Raw genomic sequence first — 20,611 nt, 5'->3', positions numbered from 1 at the left:
ATGGGACCATACCATGTAGCATTCAAGAGTCTCTTTTTTTTTTTTTCCGTAAAGTTTTTTAAAATATAGCTAGAAAAGATAAAAATATTTAAAACATAAAACACTTTGATTTAATATTTTATAACCATTAATAAAAATAGTGATAGTAAATCATTATTATTTTTATTAGCAGTTATAAAACATTTTGATTTAATATTTTATAATCATTAATAAAAATAATGATAGTAAATAATCATTATTTTTATTAGCACTTATGAACAGAAGCTAATATGATAAATAATAAAATCATTTTTTTAGTGTTAAAATATAAATGGTCAAATATTTAATTTTTTTTGATAATTTTCTCTTTCCTTTCAAATAATCTTTATAATGTGAAAGATTTCCTTCTTACGGTATAGAAAAAAAAGAAGGCAGATAAATCTATATTGGAGAGCATAGTTTTGAAACTTTATCTAGTAATTAACCTGATTTAATGACTGGATTATGAGTTATATAAGTTGGGTTATAGGTTATATAAGTTGACTTAATATTGCAAGTTGGTTGGATATTCATATTAAACTAAAAAATATATATAAAAAGTATTTATCATTGTTTTTTTTATAAAAAACAAAAGAATTATTACACTATTATAGGTGAATAAAAAATAATATAAGAAACAGTACAGTGAATCCTCCTTTATTATTTTCAGACTTTTTGGAATTACAATAGTGATGAAGATATAAAATGCTGTTTATTTAAAAATATATTAAAATAAAAAATTTTAATTTTAAAAAAATTATATTTAATATAAATACTTTAAACGATTTTAAAAAAATATTTTAAATAATTGTTTTTTTAAATACAGTTTTTACTACTTTTCCAATCACACCATGTTTCCTAATTAACTAGGCGGCCTTGTCACTTTTTCTTCACGTTTCCTAATTGACCTGGTGGCCTTGTCCCTGGAGTCCCTTTTTCTTCATGTTTCCTAATTGTCGCTAGAGTCACTTTTTCTTCGCGTGCATGGCATGGACTTTTAAAGAAATCTTTAACAAGTCCCGTGTTTTAAGGCTCTGCATTGAGTTTTAGGAGTAAACGTGAATTGTTTAATGTTTTAAATTATAATGCGAGAGTACATCTATTATGATGGATTAATTTAATAAATTTAAAAATAATATAAATAATTTAAAAAATATAGTTTAATTTAAAATAATTAAATTAAAGATATTTTTAAAATAAAATAAAATTACAATATATTAAATTAATTTGGGTTATTAAATAATAAAATGATTTAAATCTACTCGGGATAATTTATAAAATTAACCCCAAGATTGTAATAAGTTTAAAGAAAACAAATCTTGATAATTGATAAAACTTAATTTATAATCAACTAAATATTGAAGATATTTAATGATGAAATTAAAAAAAAAAAAATTAAAAATTTTAAAAAAACTTGAGTCAATTAAATTAATCTATCAAATCCGTGATATAGATAAAAATACTAAGATAACAATATAAAAAAACAAATCACAATAAATTATAAAAATTAATTTTCGATAAATCAAGTGTTGAATAATAAAATTAAAGAAAAACACATAAATTTAAAAAAAACACAAAAAAAGCTATTTAACCAGAATAGAACTAGAATATATTGATTAAATTTTTTTCTTTTTTTTTAATGAAAATAAGATACACTTGTCATTTCAAACAAAACATAATAAATTTAGGTTATTTTTTCTTCTCATAAAATAGCATGCAATATAGTAATTTAAACAAGATGAGAATTATTTAATTTGATCCTAAAGTGGAGGCATTTTTAATTACTTAAATTATACTAAAGGTATCTTAATTATACTTCTCATAAAACAGCATGCAAATTAATCATTTTCAAGCAAGTTGAGAATTATTTAATTTTGTCCAAGAAAGTGGTGGCTAATTAGCTCGGAATTTTCCCACCTTTTTGGCGTTGTTCTATCGCTGTATATAATAAACGTGGAGTCAATTTTAATGTCTTGTATTATAATAAACGTCCGGGCTGTCTTAAATTAGCCGGCATGGTCGACTCTGTATAATCATTTTATATTTTCATATATAGCATAAAATTTTAAAGTAAAGCGGTTAAAATTATATTTTTTAATATTTTCAGATATTGTTATGATAGGCTAATATTAAAAATAATTTTTAAGAAATAAAAACATTATTTTAATATATTTAAAAAAACGCTTTGAACCAGTGCAATATTTTTAAATGCATTCTTAAAAATATGTCCTATTTATAAAGGAATATTAAATGTATCTAATTTCATAGCTGTCGAGGAATATGCCTGGAGTCAGTTTTTCTTCTCATAAAACAGCGTGCAATTTTCAAGCAATTTGAGAATTCTTTAATTTGGTCCGATAAAGTGGTTGCCAAATGGCTCGTAATTTTCTCAACGTGTTGCCGTTGTCCTATCGTTGTCAGAAATCGAAAGTAAATATTAGTGGAATCCATCAGTTACATTCTAATTAAAATCTCACGATTTATTTTTTATTCTTGATTTGTTTTTTCATTTCTCATAAAGCCATGTGCTATGCATCTACTACTAGGTCATTTTAGAATTACTAGTAGCTAATTTTGAAAGAGGATTATTAATTATTTTAAGTAAACATTTCCTTGATATTTCAAATTGGCCTTTAATATATACTACTAGCATAGTTAATTGAATAATATTTTAAATATAATCTTTATTATTTTATTTATAGTGACTTCTTTTTAAAAAAATAGGGAAAAAATAAATTTAATTTAAAGGATAAAATTAAAAGTTATTAATTTTTTTATAAAAATACAAAGAAAAAAAATTAAAAGTAGAAGGATCAAATGAAAATATTTTATATATACAAATTAAAAATTCAAGATTAAATTAAAAAGAAATGAAACAGCTATAAAGGAAAAATAACAAAAAAAAAATATCAAAACTAAGAAGTCTAAATTAATAATAATAATAATAATGAGAATGATAATATATTTACTGAAAAAATAAAAAAGAAAAGAAAAAAATAGTTAGAGGCGATACACCGGCCATATCTAGAGTCCATGCAACGCCTATAATAATAATAATAAAAAAAAAATAGACGAAGAAGAATAGATTAAGATGGCGAAAGAAATGTTTTGACCATTAAAAACTGCTGCACGAGTCACCCAAATTGTGCAGCGGATCCAACACCTTGAGGCATGTTCTTTAAAACAACTTTTCAATTAACAAATTATTATTTTTGTTATTATTATAGCATGTGAACACACCGTGTGTCAAGGGTGGTGGAAGAAGTCGTCACCTAGGTTTTTATGAGAAGAACTAAAATAACATTGATTCAAAAAGATATGTAATTTTTTATGAGAAAAACTGGAAAGCTATGAAAGGGGATACAGTGAGTCCTCCTACTGGTCATTTTTAATCCCGTAAAAGATAGTAAATGTTTCCTAATTAATTAATCCCTGAAAGATAAATAATCACTTTTTCTTCGCGTTCCAGTCATTTTTTCTTCTCATAAAACAACATGCAATTTAGTCATTTTTTAAGCAAGTTGGGAGTTCTTTAATTGGTCCTATTACGTGGGGTTATTTTTATTCTCTTAAATTATACAAAAGGTATGCTAATTAGTTGGTCTGGGGCATGGCTGTCAATTCTATTCAGATTAGAGTTTTGTTTTTTTTAATTGGAAGGATATATTTTAATTTCAATGTATTTTGGCATGTTTTTTGGGTAATATGGAAATATATATATATATATATATATATATAACCGGAACAGAACGACAACATTTCGATCAAAATTTCAATAACAAGCCAAGATTAAATTCTTTTTCCAGAAGGTATTCGGGTTAGAGCTAAGGAGTTTCGTGTACGTACGCCACAGTTAATCCATGGGTTTCCCTCAAGTCTGATGGCCTGGTAGAATCATTTGCACCTAGTAAGAATTTAACCTGAAATCTTGGACAAGAACACATTGTCAAATCCTAGCTCAGAAAAACTATTTCTATGTCAATTCTGTTCAGTTCATGTTAGTGTTTTCTATTTTCGATTGTAAAGGCATGTTTTAGTTTTGGAGTATTTTAGTATTTTTTTTTGAAATTATATAAAAAAATAGATTTTTTTGTTGAGAAAAACTATTTGACCAGAATAGAACATTTCGATTGGAATTTCAGAAACAACCCGAGATTCTAAGCTTGATTAAATTTTTTTACAGTTTGTTTTTTTTATAATTGGTAAAAGGTATTCGGCTGAAGGCTTAAGTAATCCTGGAGATGTACAGGCTCAGCAGCAAGGAGCTTCCTGCAAGAGTCGAACCTCAAATCTTAGACAAAAACACAACGGCAAATCCTAGCTCTTCTGCTCTTGGCCAGCTCCAAGGAATTATTATTAATTATTTTAAGTAAACATTTCCTTGATATTTCAAATTACCCTTTAATATACACTACCAAGTGACTCCTTCAAAACACCATTTAAATGGTTAAAACTAAACTGAATAAAAAATTTATCAAACCTCATCTATCTTTTTTTACAAGATAAAATTTTAAAAAACCTAAACATCACCTCTTTTTTTTTTTCACTCCACTCTTGACGACTTTCTCTAATATTTCTAAAAAAATTAACAACTGCAACATAAATGGAGATTTTTTTTAATGAAAACAAACTTTTTTGTGTGCAATTGAAGGACCTGTTTGTTTTATTTAGTTTTTAATATGGTCCTTTTTTAAAATGTTTTCTTTATCATAAATTTATGTTGTACTTAATTAAATTGATATCAAATTAAATTTTGAAAATTTATTAAAAACCTTGATTTTGCAAAAATATGCAAAAACAATCTCAAAATATAAGATAACATTCAATATAATATACAATGATGAAATTGGAATAGAATAAAATTTAATTATGAAAATGAGAATTTTAAAAAATAGAACTATTCATATAACATTGTCATCTCAAGTAAATTTAGGTAAATGAACAATAATTTTGTTAAAAAATAGTTTTTTCACACTTTATATTCTCCTGAGCCATTCTGCCGGCGGGTTTTTGAAATCTTTTCTTCGACATTTCTTAAAGGTGGACGCTCTTTCCTCATGTTAACCCTTGTGCCTTCACGTCTATTTAATAAATTTTCTTGAACTTCCTCATGTTTTAACCTAAAAAGTTAATTAATGACCAGTTTTTCTAAATTCGCACCACAAGTTAATTATTAGTTAAAATTCTTATACTAGAGATACATTATCAGATTACTCCCTATCTCGCAAAAACAATTCTTTGTAAATTTAATGGTCTCAGAATACATGTTTTTCCTTCCCCCTTTTTTTTTTCTCTCCAAAACGTGAAGCAACAATCACCCCGTGTGTCCTTGTCCTCAACTATGAAAGGATAATCATAACAAAGAAGAAAAAGAAACAAGTAAATCAGAAGCGATACTATCCTTGAAATTAAGTAAGATAGAGAAAGAAAAGGGAAAGGAAAGTAATACAACAAACAATCCATTTTGGCTTTTGCAAAAAGGCACGAGCATATATATGCAATCACAAGTGAATATGAAAATTTTATGAGCAGAATTGATTCAGGCAGAGAAAAGCCCTTCATCAAGAGCAGATCGCAGCAATTCTTGCGCTTTTTTGGCTAACATCAAACCTTGTCGCAGGCTCATTTCTCCTTCTTGGCACTTTTTAATTATCTCTTCCGGAATACTTTTTGAAGAAGATGAGGTTTTCAAGGAATTAACAATATAAGCAATTTCTACAACAACGTTACTTTCTGCTTCCATTTCCGACAATTTCTTTAAACGTTCTAGTTTGGCCTCAAAATCCGGTTTTGCTTCAGTGATCATGCTTTGCCGCTGAATCTTTGTAGAAGCAGCAGCCGGGCGTTCATCTTCAGCTGCTTGTTTAATTATGATTTAGCCAAGAAACAATATTGTATTTATATACCATTAATTTATAAGGAAAAAACTAGAAACGTAGAGTTAAAAAATAAAAACAAGAACAAGAAAAACATGTGTTCCTTTCCCCCCCTTCCATTCAAAAGATTTGATTGAGAGGGAGCGAGATACATAGGTAAGTGCAGACATGTAGACACAGGAATGAAATTTTGGCATGTATGGAGGAGCTGCTAGAAACTCACCACGTAAGATCTCCCTTGCAGACTTTGAAGAGACTAGAGATGTTGACGTTGGTTGAAAAACACTGCCACCAGGTCTGTTAGTTATGGAAAGGTTGGAAATGGGCTCGCCGTCGATGTTCAAGGACGGCTCAGAGTCATTACTGGGTTGTCTAGAGCCGGGAGGACCAGGTCTTGAGGTAGAAGAAGAAGAAGAAACACGAAACTTTGTGAAAGAATTTGGTTGGGAATCAGTGGATGTTGTCCTGGGTAGTTCCATGGTTTTCTGTGGGATTGGTCGGATCTCAGAGAGTTCTCCCCTAATTAATTTATTGACTTCTAATTAAGTTGACATGGTTGTCATTGAAGGCAATTTATAAACAAAAACTTCTCACTGTCCAACCAAGCAGTGCACAACTTTTCCAGAGTTATTGTTAGTTTGATCCCTCTTTTTCTCACCTTGGCAATTTAGATTACAATGTTTCAGTTTTTGTTCAACACTGTCATGTGAGAGAGCTATTGGATCCACTCACATGAGGGGATGTTTGGCACGAAGAAACCTCGATGTCTTTTTTGCACTGTCAATGCCGAAAATGTGGTGTGTGTGTGTGTATGTGGGGTTAAAAATAAGAATTCTCAGTCATATGTATTTATTATGTTTTGTACGGATGAGTAAAAAAACAAAAAGCTAATTAAATCGAGAAAAAAAAATTGAATTGTAAAAAAAATTAACCAGTTTAATTTAGTTTTGGTTTTATAAGTCTGAAATTGAAAAAACCGAACCAAACTAAACAGAAAAAATTACAAAAATAAAGTCATACTAGAACAAAAACCACTAAACTAAACAGAAAAAATTAAAAAAAAAATAAAGTCATACTAGAACAAAAACCAAGTCAAGCTGAAAAATTATTGGTTTTATTTTAAAATTGTTAAAAATTTATTCTTTTTTATTTTTTATTTTTTTGATCATGTTCTTGACTATAGCGTTAGTGAATAATTCTTATAAATATTTTCAACTTTAGTATTAATAAATATTACACCAATCTAAAAAGTATGTGATATCCCTAGTGCAATAGTAAAATTTTAATTTTAAAAAAAAATTTCTAAGCCATTTTTTTAACCCTTTGTTATTATTCGTCTTTTATAGATAGAAATAAAAAAAAATTCACAATAAACTTTGCATTTATTGATAATAAGTTGATAATAAGTATATAGTAAAAAAAATATAAAACACAAAGAAAAAAATAAAATAAAAAACTCATAAATAATTCAAAAAATATTTTTAAATATTTTTAGAATTTTAAATATAAAAAAGAGGCTTATTTACTCGGATATCAAAACAAAAAAAAATACATGAAAAAAATATGTATTTTATTAAATACAATTTTAACAAACACAATTTAAATTAACTGGGCCTAAAATCTCTTTTTTTTTTTCCTTTTTTCAATTTTATAGACCCAATCATATAAGCTGGGCCAGATCCATCAAACCTAGCCCGGTTCTGACCAGTAACCCGGCCTTGAAAGCAGGCACGAGTGAACTGATTCACTCGTGCACTGTACATTTCGAAAGGTTATTAATTACCTGCGCCCTATTTTTCAAAACTTTGAAATGAAGTTGCGGGCAGGAGGAAGAACACTTACCTGGGCGAAGACAAAGACGAGGGTAATGATCCTAGCGCCGGCCGAAGAACATCCTTCTATTCCTCTTCCTTTCCGTCTCTCTCCCTTCTGTATCCTGCGTTCTCTCGTTTTCTCCCTTTTTTAATTTTTTTCCTGCCTTGTCTCTCTGCTTTTTTATGGTCCTCTCTATGAACTCCCCCCTGTTATTGCCCCCGTGTTTGTTCCCTATTTTTTGTTCGTTCTTCTCCCTGTGTTTACCTTCTGCTGGCAATGGGAACCTCTACTGGATGCTGCTCTCGGTTGAAGATAAGATGCTGGACACTGCTTCTGTTGTTCATGATGGTAGCTTGCTGAGAAGAGGATTTCTGCGCTGCTCGCAGTGGCAGCTTGTTGAGAGGAGCTGCTGTCATTGGTCGTTGATGATGTGACTGAAAATCAAGTTGCTGAAAACAGTACTGCCGCTGCCGGGAAGAGGAGGTTGCTGCTGCTATCCGAAGAGAAGGGGCTCAAGTTTTCTGCCGACCGGATGTTGCATGGAAGCTGCTGAAACACCGGCTGAAAGCCTATATGGAAACGCGAAGAAGCTCCTGCTGGACTGAGGGGTAAAAGGAGATGAAGGCGTCTCCTGCAACACCGGCCGAAAGCCTGGGTGGCGGCAGCGAGCTGAAAGTGGGATACCAGCCCTATTTGTGTTGAAAATTAATTCCGATACTGTTACAGTTCTGCTGTAATATTAACTCTGTTGCAATTAAACTTTGATTCTGATTTAGTTTTTTAAAATTTTCGACCATCTCAGCAATTTTTTTTTTATTCACGACATATTAAAGGTTTGATATGCATCTTTTTTGTGTCCTAAAATTTATTGTTTTTATGTCAATTCTCAACTGTATTGAAATGTTAAATAACGTTAGTTTCTTAATCAAATCAACAAATTTATTTTGATCAATTTGATTGTGTCTGTATTTTGTATTTTAAAATAATTTTATTTGACCTAGAATTCTTTATGTAAATTGTGGTTTTGAATATTTTAATAAATATAAAATTTTTAATTATTTAATTTTTATATTAAAAGTTTAAGATATTTTTATTTAAATATTTAATATGAATATAAAAAATCCTGTTACAAGAAGGATTATGACATTTAAGGTCTAAATAAGTTATATTTTTACTTATAATACATTTCTAGAAAACTTAACACGTGTATTTCAATTTAAATCAAGCTCATATAGCTCTAACTCAACGAAAAATCTATTATAAAAAATTAGATGTAAAATATAAAATGCAGAATTTTTTATTTTTAATAATTAATTTATAAAGTCTCGATAAACTTATAAAAATAACTCCAAAATCTCAAATAAAATTTAAAACCAATGGGTAAAATTGAGTTATATCAATAATCTTGAATTCAAAAAAATTACTTAAATAAAAAAAAAATTCAAAAGCCTTTTTGGGGCTAAACAAGCTTTATATTTGTTTTGCTTCTTAGTGAGGTAGGAATTCTTTGGTTTTCAGGTCCATCAGCAAGACCAATTCTGTTTGGTAAAAATAAAAATAAAAATAATTGTCTACATTTTAGAGTCCTTTTGGCTTTCTTTTCATAATAATGAACAGTACTATTCCATTGAAGTTACTATTCACTATATATATATATTAACTAAAAAAATATAATTTAGTTTACTATTTCATCATACGTTTTAGTTAGAGCTATTGTGAAAAATACCGTGAATAGAACACCACCGCCCATTTTAGTTAGAGTTATTGTGAAAAATGTTAGGATATTGACATGCAAACCAGACAAGACAAAAAGTAAGGGACAAGATAACTTAAACAACTACAAATATTTTTCTAAATATTCTCCACAGCTTCATCAATTAGGATATAAACAAATTCAAAGCAAGCTAATCATGTCAGATTAGTATAGATTCTAGTGCTTAATTATTCAAAAAATGGTAACGCACTTTCCTATTAGCTTTTTATATTTATGACATATTCTCTTATCATTCTTCTATAATTGTATATTTTATTTGCTATTCTTCGTAATTTTATTTTGAAATATTCCATAACAAAATTGTTAGCACCTCACGAGCTTCAAAGATTATTAATTAAGCATGATGAACAGACTAGAAAGGCTGCTTTAATCTCCCTGGACATCAAATTTGGTAAGATGTTCTTAGGTTATCCAGCAACTATTAAACTCGCTAAACATTTATTTTATGCGTTTGCTCACGTAATTGACATATTACTTCCCGTTATTTGAATTTAATTATCAGAAAAAAAAATATTTTTTAAATACAATAAAATCCAATTTTAACATGTAAAAATATTAATTGTGTTTGGTTTTAATTTGTTTCAAAATTAAAAAAAAAAACATGTTTGATTGAAGAAAAAAAGATATAAATATAAAATAAATATGTCTATGATAATATTTTAAAAAAGTTATTATTTTAATTCAGAAAATACACGAAATATATCCTTTTTATCTTTATTTTTTATTTTTTTATTTTGAAATAGTAATCAAAACCAATAAAATATCACAATTTCTCTCTTTTGATGAATTATCAAACAAATATCATATACGACCACAGCTATAAAATAATAATAATTACCATAAAATCTGAACATTCTGGAAACTCTCTTGAGTTGACATCCCAACTTGACTACAATTACAATAAGACCTGCTTTGCTTCCACCGCCTTACTTTTGCACCAAAACGCTGCCGTATTCATAGTCCCAGAAATCACACCGACTTCCGTATCTTGCATGAAAAAGGAAACACCTATATTTTTTTAAGAAAGTGAGAGGAGAAAAACGCGACGCCAGGAGGAGATGTCCGCCACCGCAACAGCAGCCCAACACTTGTCAAAGACTTCTCCGCTTCTCGCTCCTGCCATCGTCTCTGCGTATGCTGCTTACCGGTACGTATATCAGTTCTCTTAAGGGAAAATATTTCTCTGTTTTTTTGTTTTTCGAGAGAGCACGGGAAAGCAAGGGAAAGGAAATGACTTTTATATTTATTTTGTTTGATTTTTTTAATATAATTAAAGTTCTTACATTTTTATTCATGATTGTGTAATATATAGTGTAAAAAGTTGATTTTGTTGCTATTTTGAAATGTTTTTTCTTTTTTCAGGATTTGAAAAATATTGCTGATTTTATTATTGTGAAAATGGTTTGTTTTGAAGATTTTTTCAGGGCTTGATGTTCGAAAAAAGTGTTTCTTTTGATGCTTATTAATGGGACTTTGGAATAAATAAATAAATAAATAAAATTCATAGTATTTTGACAGGCTTAAGGACCAATTAGTGGATTTTTTAATCAATATAACTTTGTGGGATTTTGTGTTTAGAAATGAGCTTAATTATATTGAAAGAAAATTTGGGACTGAACATTTTTGGTTTCTGCGTCTGAATTATTATGTAGTTGCCATTGCCCAATTGATTGATCAAATAATTGGGACATCATTTGTTACACCATGTTTTTTTTTTTTTATTGAAAAACGTATTGACTTTGTGATTGGATAACAGTTTTGAGAGTTAATGAATCAATGTCAAGAGTATGCTGTTTTTATTACTTCTTTATTGTCATATCCGAGTATTGTAGGTTAATGTTTTTCCTTAAAATCATAGTTTTGGAGTGCTGAAGTAGAGGTATTTAGTCGTAAACGCAATCTAATAGAGGAAAATTGAGAGTTTAGTTCTAATTTGTTCTGTTTGTGCTGATGTTAATGTTATACTGATGACGGCAACCAGGTATAAGAGTGAGCTTGCATATGGATGTCAGGAGATCGTAGGGGCTAATAAGCCCTTCTCAAGCAGCTCCAGTGTAGCGTGTGAATCTAACTTGCCTGAATGGCCTACTTTGTCGATCAGCAGAAGCTCTCGTTTCAGATCTCATCAACAGCTTCATTGCTGGTCTTCTAAAGGTCATTAAATTTCTCTGATACTATATTCATTTAAATAAATTTTTGCTGTGACTGAATATGGATGTCTCTGGTAACCTTGTGTATTAGGGCTGAAAACAAGTCCCTAGATTTTTTTTTGAAGTTATCTGGTGTGCGTTAAGTTTAGACATCTACGATGAATGGGTGGTAAAATTTTTATATAAGCAGGATGTAGGTTGACGCCGCTCTCGGTTCTTCATGCTCAAGAAGCATTCGTAGAGCTATGGCAAGTTCTTATGTTAATAATGCAGCGGTACATGTCTGTATGAGCACCTCATCTAGCAGAATCCATCTTTACTGTAATTTTTTTACAGAGAATTAACATATTAATTCATTGCATCAGTATGATTATATTATTAGTGTAACAAATAATGTTTGTTTGGGCAAACTATTTTTACAGAGTTTCGTTAACAAAATGCTTACATGTTATTTTCTACAGAGCAATTAGTATGTCAATAGGCTGCATCTGTATAGATTTGCTAATAGAGAGAGAAGATCACCTGGTTGGATTATTTTTCTTACAGAGCTCGAGTGCTAAAACATGTGTGTGTTAATAGATGTTGAATTGTTTCATATGCAGTTATTGGGTGTTTAAACCATGTTAGTTGTTATGGTGGTGTTTTGTATCTTTATCTGTCTCTCTAGGTAAGGGTTTGATTATGTTGAGAAAAGGGTCAGGGGCTATATATGTTTCAGATAGAAATCTATGCATCGATTCTTTTCGAAGTTATGAGAACAAAAGGGGTTATATTTTGGTGATAATTGTGACTTGTGACATCAATTATTCATAATTGTAATTTCATTGCGATCGGCAGAGAACACAATGTTACATCTTCTGGCTGCGCACTCTTCAATGTTTGGAGACATGGAAGGTTTATTAGACACAATACCCTGGTCACCTGCACAACGAAGATCCATAAAGCCTCCTAGAGCAATGCATAAGAACGAACTTTTTGGTTTCCGCTACCCTGTATTAGCTGAGAAGCCTGAATGGTGGTGGAGGACGCTGGCATGTGTCCCTTATTTGATTGCTTTGCAAATATCAGATACAGGATATTTCATCCAACCCTTCCTTGAACACTACGATGTCCTGGGAGATTTGATATACTTTGTACCAGGAGCGATCACGAGATTACCTGTCTGGTTCTCTATGATATATTGCTACTTTGCTTACATTGGGATCGTGAAGAACAAAGATGTGCCTCACTTCTTTAGGTTCCATCTGATGATGGGCATGCTATTGGAAACAGGCCTACAGATCTTGTGGTATACAAGTAATTTCTTTCCTCTCATACACTTTAATGGTATGTTTGGGATGCATTACTGGGCAGGCGTGGGACTTGCCTACATTGTGATCTTGTTGCAGTGTGTAAGGTGTGCTCTTGCAGGCGGGTATGCTCACCTCCCTCTTGTTAGTGATGCTGCATATATTCATACTTTGTTTAACATCGGAGGGTACCAACGACCTTTCTAGATTTCTTTCTTATGAAAAGAGGAAGATCCACAGAGCTTGCATCTTCAGGTTGGAGGGACTACGATCCAGGAAGGACAATGTGATACACACTCTAAACATTGAGAAACAAAGAATAAGTAGGAAGAAAAGGGAGCAGAGCTGGTTCGTCTAGAAAAAAAAAAGTTGTATTCTACCATATTTTATATTGATTACCTCAATGATTCTGTATTCCTAATGTGTGTTTGAGAAGATATATATGGTCGATGTTAGGATGCTGCAGTTGATGCATGTTATTTGTTGCATTATAAGGCCTGGTAATCCAGATGTTTGATGATCTGAAGTTTGCAGGATTCTTTTCTATCTACTCCATGAAATGTTTGCTATGTCCATCGGCAGCTTATGTATTGGTATGTTTCCAGAGGCGACGACATGCTTTCTAGCCTGAATATTCTGGGGGATGTTATTAATAAATTCCATTCTGCAGTGATCCCAGTTAAGGTCCAAATCAAGGATTGTTGCATCATTGATAAATGTCACAAATGTATTGGAAGTGAAAATATGCGAAGGATTTGCAGTGAATGACGAGCCCTAAATTCACAATAACTAATGGCTTGGTGACTGTGACGTACAGAAGCTCGACAATAGCATGTGAAGATGTCCATTTCTGAGAATGGTGGATGCAGATGGCTGAAAAAAACTATTACCTTTGTCGTATGTGCTCTCCTTCACTGTAAGGCAGATACAAGCCTTGAATTAGCCAAAAATAAATTTTTATGTTCACTTCAATCAAACATGTTTATATCTCTATAAAATACAAACTTAAGTAATCTTCACACTTCATTTCCTACTGATTTCTTATCGTTTCTAACCTTTTCTTGAGAATTATTTGTCTAAATCAGTTTCAGGCTCAGCTGTAAAAAAATCATGCACCAAGATTCTCAATAATGCCCCATCAATTCTCCCAAAAAGCAAGTGATTATGCCATCAATAATTTCATTAGTGTCACTTTTCATCCTCAGCATTCAACAATTAATCTTCTCTGCAATGCAAAAGTTCTTTGGTTGGGGCAACACTTTTCCAAGAATGTGCCTTAACCTTCCACTTTTCAGAGAGAACACCTGTCATTGGAATAGGAAGAAAGCAACATCTATGAAATCTCTGTGGCTTCCTCTTTCCTTATTTCCTACCCTTAATCTTCCATTCCAAGGAAAGAAAGATCTTAATTGAGAATAACTATAGAAAGCCAGTTTTCAGTTATGATTCGGCATCAATAAATTTTTGAAAAATCAAAGTTCCATTTCTATAAAAATATTTTCAATGCTCAAACTTTTTACTTACAATCTAGTTTAATAATTTTATTTATAGTTATAAAACTTGATCTAATATTTATGATTTGATTTAAATATGATTAGATTATAAATCAAGAGAATTAATTCACATCAATCTAATTTTTTTAAAATATTAAAACAATATTATCTTAAAAAAATTAAAAAAAAAGTTAATGGATTGAAGGCTGAGTTTTACATCAAGTTGCAAATCAATTGATTGTAAGTTAATTTAATTATGTGTCAATTTTGATTTTTAACTGATTCAAGCTTATTCTTTTTTTCAACTCAAATCAAATCGATCCAAACCCTGAATCAATCTAATGAACCTGATTCTAGTTTGATCCGCTAAGTGATTTGCATTTTACAACTAGGCTTTTAACCGCAATGATACAAAACCTCAAGATCAACTATTTAGCTGTTTCCTAAAAGATTAGCAGCCTTGATTATGAAAGGCCAAGCTGTCCCTGTTTATGCATCACAACCGCTAACTTAACATCACAGAAATTGACCATTTATATGCCTCAACTCCAAATTAATTAGAGTGAATTTAACGGGTGTTCATGGGACGTTTTAACCGGAGTTTGGGAAAATTTTGAATTTTGTATTTTGAATTGTTTTAATATTTTGATGTTAAAATAAAATTTTTAAAAATAAAAAAATATATATTATTTTAATGCATTTCTAAAAAATCATTATTATTATCTTAAACACACTCTTAAAATATTATAAAAAGGAATAATATTTTAAAATGATAACCAAACAATACAAGATGAGCTTCTCTTTGTTGCGTGATTCAAATGAAAAGACTTTTTATATGCAAATGCTAAAAAATATAGTGATTAAGTTATAGTTTTCTACACTAGAGGGACTAACTATTTAATGTATTTAAATGTTAGGGATTAAATTATAACTTGCTAAATTAATTAATTATTAGTACCTACACAAAACCACAATAAACCAAAACAATTTCCCACTCTAAAAAAAAATAAAATAAAATAAAATAAAAATTTCCCACTCTAAAATCCATGTTCCATAACAATCATAACTGTATTTGCAGCCTGTACCTCTCCAAAGAAAAGTAGACTTCTTTCAACACACAAAACCCCCAAAAATAAATATCAAAAACTAAAATCTTGAAACTCGAGATCAAATCATATTTCAGATCCCAATCTCAAGTTCTCAACTTTTCATGATCTGGGTCATATAGAAAGTTACTTTCTTTGGAACCAAACAGTGCTTAAAAGTTTGAGATGAGGAGGAGACCAGTGGACTTTAGGAGGCCAGTAAGGAGGAGGATATCAAGTGTGGTGTGGTGGACTTTGTGTGGTATATCTGTGTTGCTGTTTATAGTTATTTTTAGCAAAGAGAGTCGTATTGAATCAAGATCCACCAGCTTTAATAAGGTAAAGATCTGTGCTTTACTGTTTATTTTATTATTTTGGGTAGTTGTCAATGTGTTTGGTTGCTGAAAATGTAGGAATTTTCAAGGGAATCAGTGTTTTGAGTTCTGGGATTCTTATGATTTGGGATTTGAAGATATAATAATTTTATTTGGGTTTTGGTTGGTACTGTTAATGGGCTTGATGAAGATTGAGATATACAATTCTGGGGTTGTAGCTGTATTATGACGTGATTGTTAGCTTAGATTGCTATTTTTTGCTTGTATGTGCTATTGTGCTGTTGGGTTTGTCTTTATGTGTAGAATGGATTTATTTTTTTTGATCCGTGACTTTGCTTGAGCTAGATGGAGTTATACCCTACATGATAAAAGGGCTGCATTAACTATTAGATGTGAATAAATTGTCTTAAAATCTTTAGCTTGCATTTCATGATTGTATTGTTAGGATATGCCATATGCTTCCAATAGCTTAATAGGTACTGTTCCTTAGTGGAGGCAATGGCTTTGATCCAGCCTGGTAATATGATTCAGGCTGTTGAATTAAATGACCTTCTTAGGTATTGATTTGAGAAAGTTATGTTTAAGGCACTGTGTGCACGTGCCATAGATTGCTTCAATATCGTACATGTGAAGCACAAACAAAGTTAGCAGGGCATTGAGATTGAAGGGATTTTGTATAAATACCTTAATGGGGCACTTGCTCCATGTATATTGTAATGTTGATAAGAGGGTAGAATATTTAGGCATTGTTTGGTAGCGCAGTTGGCCACGCTACCAAACAGGCAGTTAATAATAGGATGTTATACTGTATGGGAAAATGAGAAAAGAATGAGTAATAGGTGGTTGTTATTTGTATGCAGAACAAATTGAATAACTTTTTCTGGAGATGAGTTTGATAACTTACCTGAGTTATATGGGAAAGAATTTTGAGAGAAGCAAACAAAATTATATTTATGAAAGATCTGTTCTTTTAAGTATTTTTCTATTCAAGTATCCAATGTGCTGCTAAAATTTAGTTTTATTAGCGAAAGGAACTTGTAAAGAAAGATGAATGGCTTGCTATATAAGAAGAAATATGTGTGTTTTGAGGTTTTATTTATAAGAGCATCAAACAAACTGTGATCTAAAGGATTTGAGTTGTGTTTTTGAGGACAATGGTAAGAAATGCTAATCATGATTAAACATGCACCTCATGTGCAAGCTTTTTGATGTTATTATTTCAGAGACAGCTGACATGCCACATATTCGTGATATCATAGAATACCTGGCATTTTGTGACTTTATGTCTTCATATATTGATGTGATTGGATTTTTTTTATAGCAACTGGTGAAATATTCTGTGTTTTATATCAATCTGCATGAGATGGGGAATCAAATGGAACTAAGTTGTTTCCCTCTCTGTTGTGTTTATATTCTGTTTAGTTTAGTTTTGTTGCTTTTATTGTAGCAAACTCTCTTCATTCTTTGAAAACTGTTATTTTAGTTGATCAATGAAATTTTTGCTTTTTGTTCTTAGAAAAAAAGGGTTAAATATTGTTGATGTATAACAACCTTATGGACAAGTGTCTTCCTGGCTCCTCTATCATTTTCTTTGAGTGTAAGTTAAACTCCAGTATTGGGCAATGATGAAACTTACATACCGGGGTCATACTGCTGAACTGTAGATTAGAAAATGATTAATTTACACACTAAACAAACTCACAAAGAGAGAGAGAGCAAAATAGCCCAAAATTTGAAAGTAATGGCAGCTACCCCACTCTCAGTTTGTGTGTTTTCCATGCCACCAAAGTTGTTATCTTCAACAACACTACCTTGTTTGTCATGTTTGTTTTTTTTACTCTGTATTTTCTTTTTAACCGTAAACTTTAGAAGTGAAGGTATCTGTGTCTATATTCACAATAACAGCAATTTCTTTCAGTAGTATATGCGTTGGATTTACTGCTATATTCAGCAAGTGATCTCAAACTGTAAACCACGTGTTTGAGCTTCTGAGCATTTATTCTTAATTTTTATTTTGATAATAATCATGCTGTATTCCTTGCATTCCCTGTTTCTGCTCCTGTGCCAGCTTATCTCCTTGAAATTAAAAACACTGATTCTTTTTCTTTCTGCAGTACTATACGAAGTATGAGAAAAACATTGAAGGCCTAAACATTACAGAGGAAATGTTGAGCCCCAACTCAATCACTAGGCAACTTAGTGACCAAATTTCTCTTGCAAAAGCTTTTGTTGTGATTGCAAAAGAAAGTAACAATCTTCAGTTTGCTTGGGAATTAAGTGCCCAAATCCGCAATTCCCAGGTCCTCCTTTCAAGTGCTGCAACGAGACGAGCTCCTTTAACCACCAGGGAATCAGAAACTGCTATCCGTGACATGGCACTTTTGCTCTTCCAAGCCCAGCAACTTCATTATGATAGTGCAACTATGATTATGAGACTTAAAGCCAAAATCCAAGTTCTTGATGAACAAATGGGTATTGTGAATGAGAAAAGCTCTAAGTATGGTCAAATAGCTGCTGAAGAAATCCCAAAAGGACTTTACTGCATTGGTATTCGGCTAACTACTGAATGGTTTGGAAATCCAAATCTACAGAGAAAAAAGAATGAGAGAATGCAAATTCAGACAAAACTTAGAGATAGCAACCTCTATCATTTCTGCGTCTTCTCTGACAATATCCTTGCAACTTCAGTTGTTGTCAATTCAACTGCTTTAAATTCCAAGAATCCAGATATGGTTGGGTTTCATCTTGTAACTGATGAAATAAACTACATCGCAATGAAGGCTTGGTTTGCCATGAACACTTTCCGAGGAGTTACTGTTGAGGTTCAGAAGTTTGAAGACTTCAAATGGCTAAATGCTTCTTATGTTCCAGTGCTTAAGCAGCTCCAAGACTCTGAAACTCAAAGCTATTACTTTTCAGGCCATAATGATGATGGCCGGACTCCAATCAAGTTCCGGAACCCAAAATATCTATCTATGCTTAATCACCTCAGATTTTATATTCCTGAAGTTTTTCCTGCATTGAAGAAGGTGGTATTTCTTGATGATGATGTAGTTGTTCAGAAAGATTTATCTGGTCTGTTTTCAGTTGACTTGAACAGCAACGTTAATGGAGCAGTTGAGACATGCATGGAGACATTTCACAGATACCACAAGTACCTGAACTACTCTCACCCTCTTATTAGAGAACATTTTGATCCTGATGCGTGTGGTTGGGCATTTGGAATGAATGTTTTTGATTTGGTTGAGTGGAGGAAGCGAAATGTAACTGAAATCTACCACTACTGGCAAGAAAAGAATGTGGATCGGACACTCTGGAAACTTGGGACACTACCTCCTGGACTTTTGACTTTCTATGGGTTGACAGAGCCATTAGACCCCTCATGGCATGTGTTGGGATTGGGCTATACAAATGTTGATCCTCACTTGATAGAGAAAGGGGCAGTGTTGCACTTCAATGGAAACTCCAAGCCATGGTTGAAAATTGGGATGGAAAAATACAAGTCTCTCTGGGAAAAGTACGTAGACTATAGTCATCCTTTATTACAACAGTGCAATTTTCATTGATTTTGGAAATGGAAGCTTCATATTTTCCCTGGTGCGTAAGAACATCAAAATTTTGTAGATCAAGTATGCTTGCACAATTTTTACAGGATCAAGCACGGCCGTTGGTTGTAAAAGTGCCTGTTGTAGTATAGAATGTTAATTTAACATCATTTATTCAAGCATTACTGCCTACTGCCGAGCAAGTCTTTTCAGTTTATTATGCTGGCTAGCTTTAAGCTCAAACCAGCATTCATCCATTATAGTTTTACTTGATCTTCTTTCCCTTTTCCAACACCTCTTCACGATATTTATATTGCGGGTTTGCTTCTTCTGGAGTTTAGTAAGTAGTAAGGGGCTTTTGAATCTTTCTCATTCATTCTTTCTGGTTTCTAGTATCAACTTTACTTTTCTTTTGTGGTTTCTCTCAAACACAGATGTAGTTGTTATTCATTTCCCAACATTTTATTCCTCTGATGAAGTTTCCCTCCTCCTCCCTTTCCCTCCCAATCGGCACTAATAAGGTGATTGATGAGAGAATATTATTGATTTATTAGGTCGAATTTAGACCATGAAGGCTTCAAGTAACTGGTACTCTCACTCCCTATGAGGGAGGTCTCAGGTTTTGAGTGTATAAAAAATTCTCACTCCTGGAAATGGAACGTATAGTTGGGCTGGGAAGAGAATTGGACTTGGGATATAGTGCTGACCTTGATGTAACCCACTGGCTCATTGCCTTAGCAGAACAATGGTCATTTAGAGTACTTGCGTAGGTGCCAAAGCCTTATCAGCAAACCCCTTGTGCATTCAGATTATCAACCAAGGAGCCTTCGTAATGGCAGGCTCCAAGACAAAAATTTTGGTCCCTCAAAATGAATGCAGGGAGAATGCAAATAAACTATGGAGCTTGGTAATATTTATATTGAAACAATCCTGGCCACAAGAAATGGAGCTTTGGCTTCTCAGTCACCATTGCCAAATGTTTAAGTTGACAAAACCTGAAGTCAAATGAAAAAACAAATCGATTACTTTTGGGGAAAAAATGATTGCCACTTGGCAGAATCCCAGGGAGACCACTTGGAAACACGAAAATGCTGGCAATCAAGAAGTAACCATCGAACAACAACACGACTTCACCTTGGTCTCCTACTTCCTGAACTTCCTGAAGCTTCTCAGGAAGTCCAACAGAATATTTTCATTTCCAACATTACCCTGCTTAAATGAGAAGTAAAAA

The 20,611-nt window shown here is 31.8% G+C and overlaps 3 protein-coding genes across 4 annotated transcripts; 2 read left to right on the top strand and 1 right to left on the bottom strand.

Moving 5' to 3' along the window:
• Positions 1 to 5,398: 5,398 nt before the first annotated feature.
• On the bottom strand, positions 5,399 to 6,481 carry LOC105136226 (uncharacterized). 2 transcript variants are annotated; one of them, XM_011041473.1, is made up of 2 exons: positions 6,118 to 6,481; positions 5,399 to 5,877 (listed from the first exon to the last, which is right to left on the bottom strand). In XM_011041473.1, exons 1-2 carry the CDS (start codon positions 6,371 to 6,373, stop codon positions 5,558 to 5,560), a joined length of 576 nt encoding a protein of 191 aa, XP_011039775.1. In that variant the 5' UTR covers positions 6,374 to 6,481; the 3' UTR covers positions 5,399 to 5,557. The 2 variants fall into 2 exon arrangements, with proteins under 2 accessions (XP_011039775.1, XP_011039776.1); XM_011041474.1 differs by having other exon boundaries at positions 5,399 to 5,874; positions 6,118 to 6,476.
• Positions 6,482 to 10,476: 3,995 nt separating this feature from the next.
• Positions 10,477 to 13,508, top strand: TIC20-IV (translocon at the inner envelope membrane of chloroplasts 20-IV). The gene is made up of 3 exons (XM_011041472.1): positions 10,477 to 10,630; positions 11,465 to 11,637; positions 12,471 to 13,508. Exons 1-3 carry the CDS (start codon positions 10,542 to 10,544, stop codon positions 13,127 to 13,129), a joined length of 921 nt encoding a protein of 306 aa, XP_011039774.1. The 5' UTR covers positions 10,477 to 10,541; the 3' UTR covers positions 13,130 to 13,508.
• A 1,934-nt stretch (positions 13,509 to 15,442) lies between these two features.
• Positions 15,443 to 19,674, top strand: LOC105136224 (probable galacturonosyltransferase 10). Its single transcript, XM_011041471.1, has 2 exons — positions 15,443 to 15,839; positions 17,950 to 19,674. The coding sequence occupies exons 1-2, from the start codon at positions 15,687 to 15,689 to the stop codon at positions 19,399 to 19,401; spliced, it is 1,605 nt and encodes a 534-aa protein (XP_011039773.1). The 5' UTR covers positions 15,443 to 15,686; the 3' UTR covers positions 19,402 to 19,674.
• Positions 19,675 to 20,611: the final 937 nt, after the last annotated feature.

This window comes from Populus euphratica, unplaced genomic scaffold, assembly GCF_000495115.2.
Source record: "Populus euphratica unplaced genomic scaffold, PopEup_1.0 scaffold52.1, whole genome shotgun sequence".
Classification (NCBI taxonomy): Eukaryota; Viridiplantae; Streptophyta; class Magnoliopsida; order Malpighiales; family Salicaceae; genus Populus; species Populus euphratica.
This window is presented reverse-complemented; position numbering and strand designations above follow the sequence as displayed.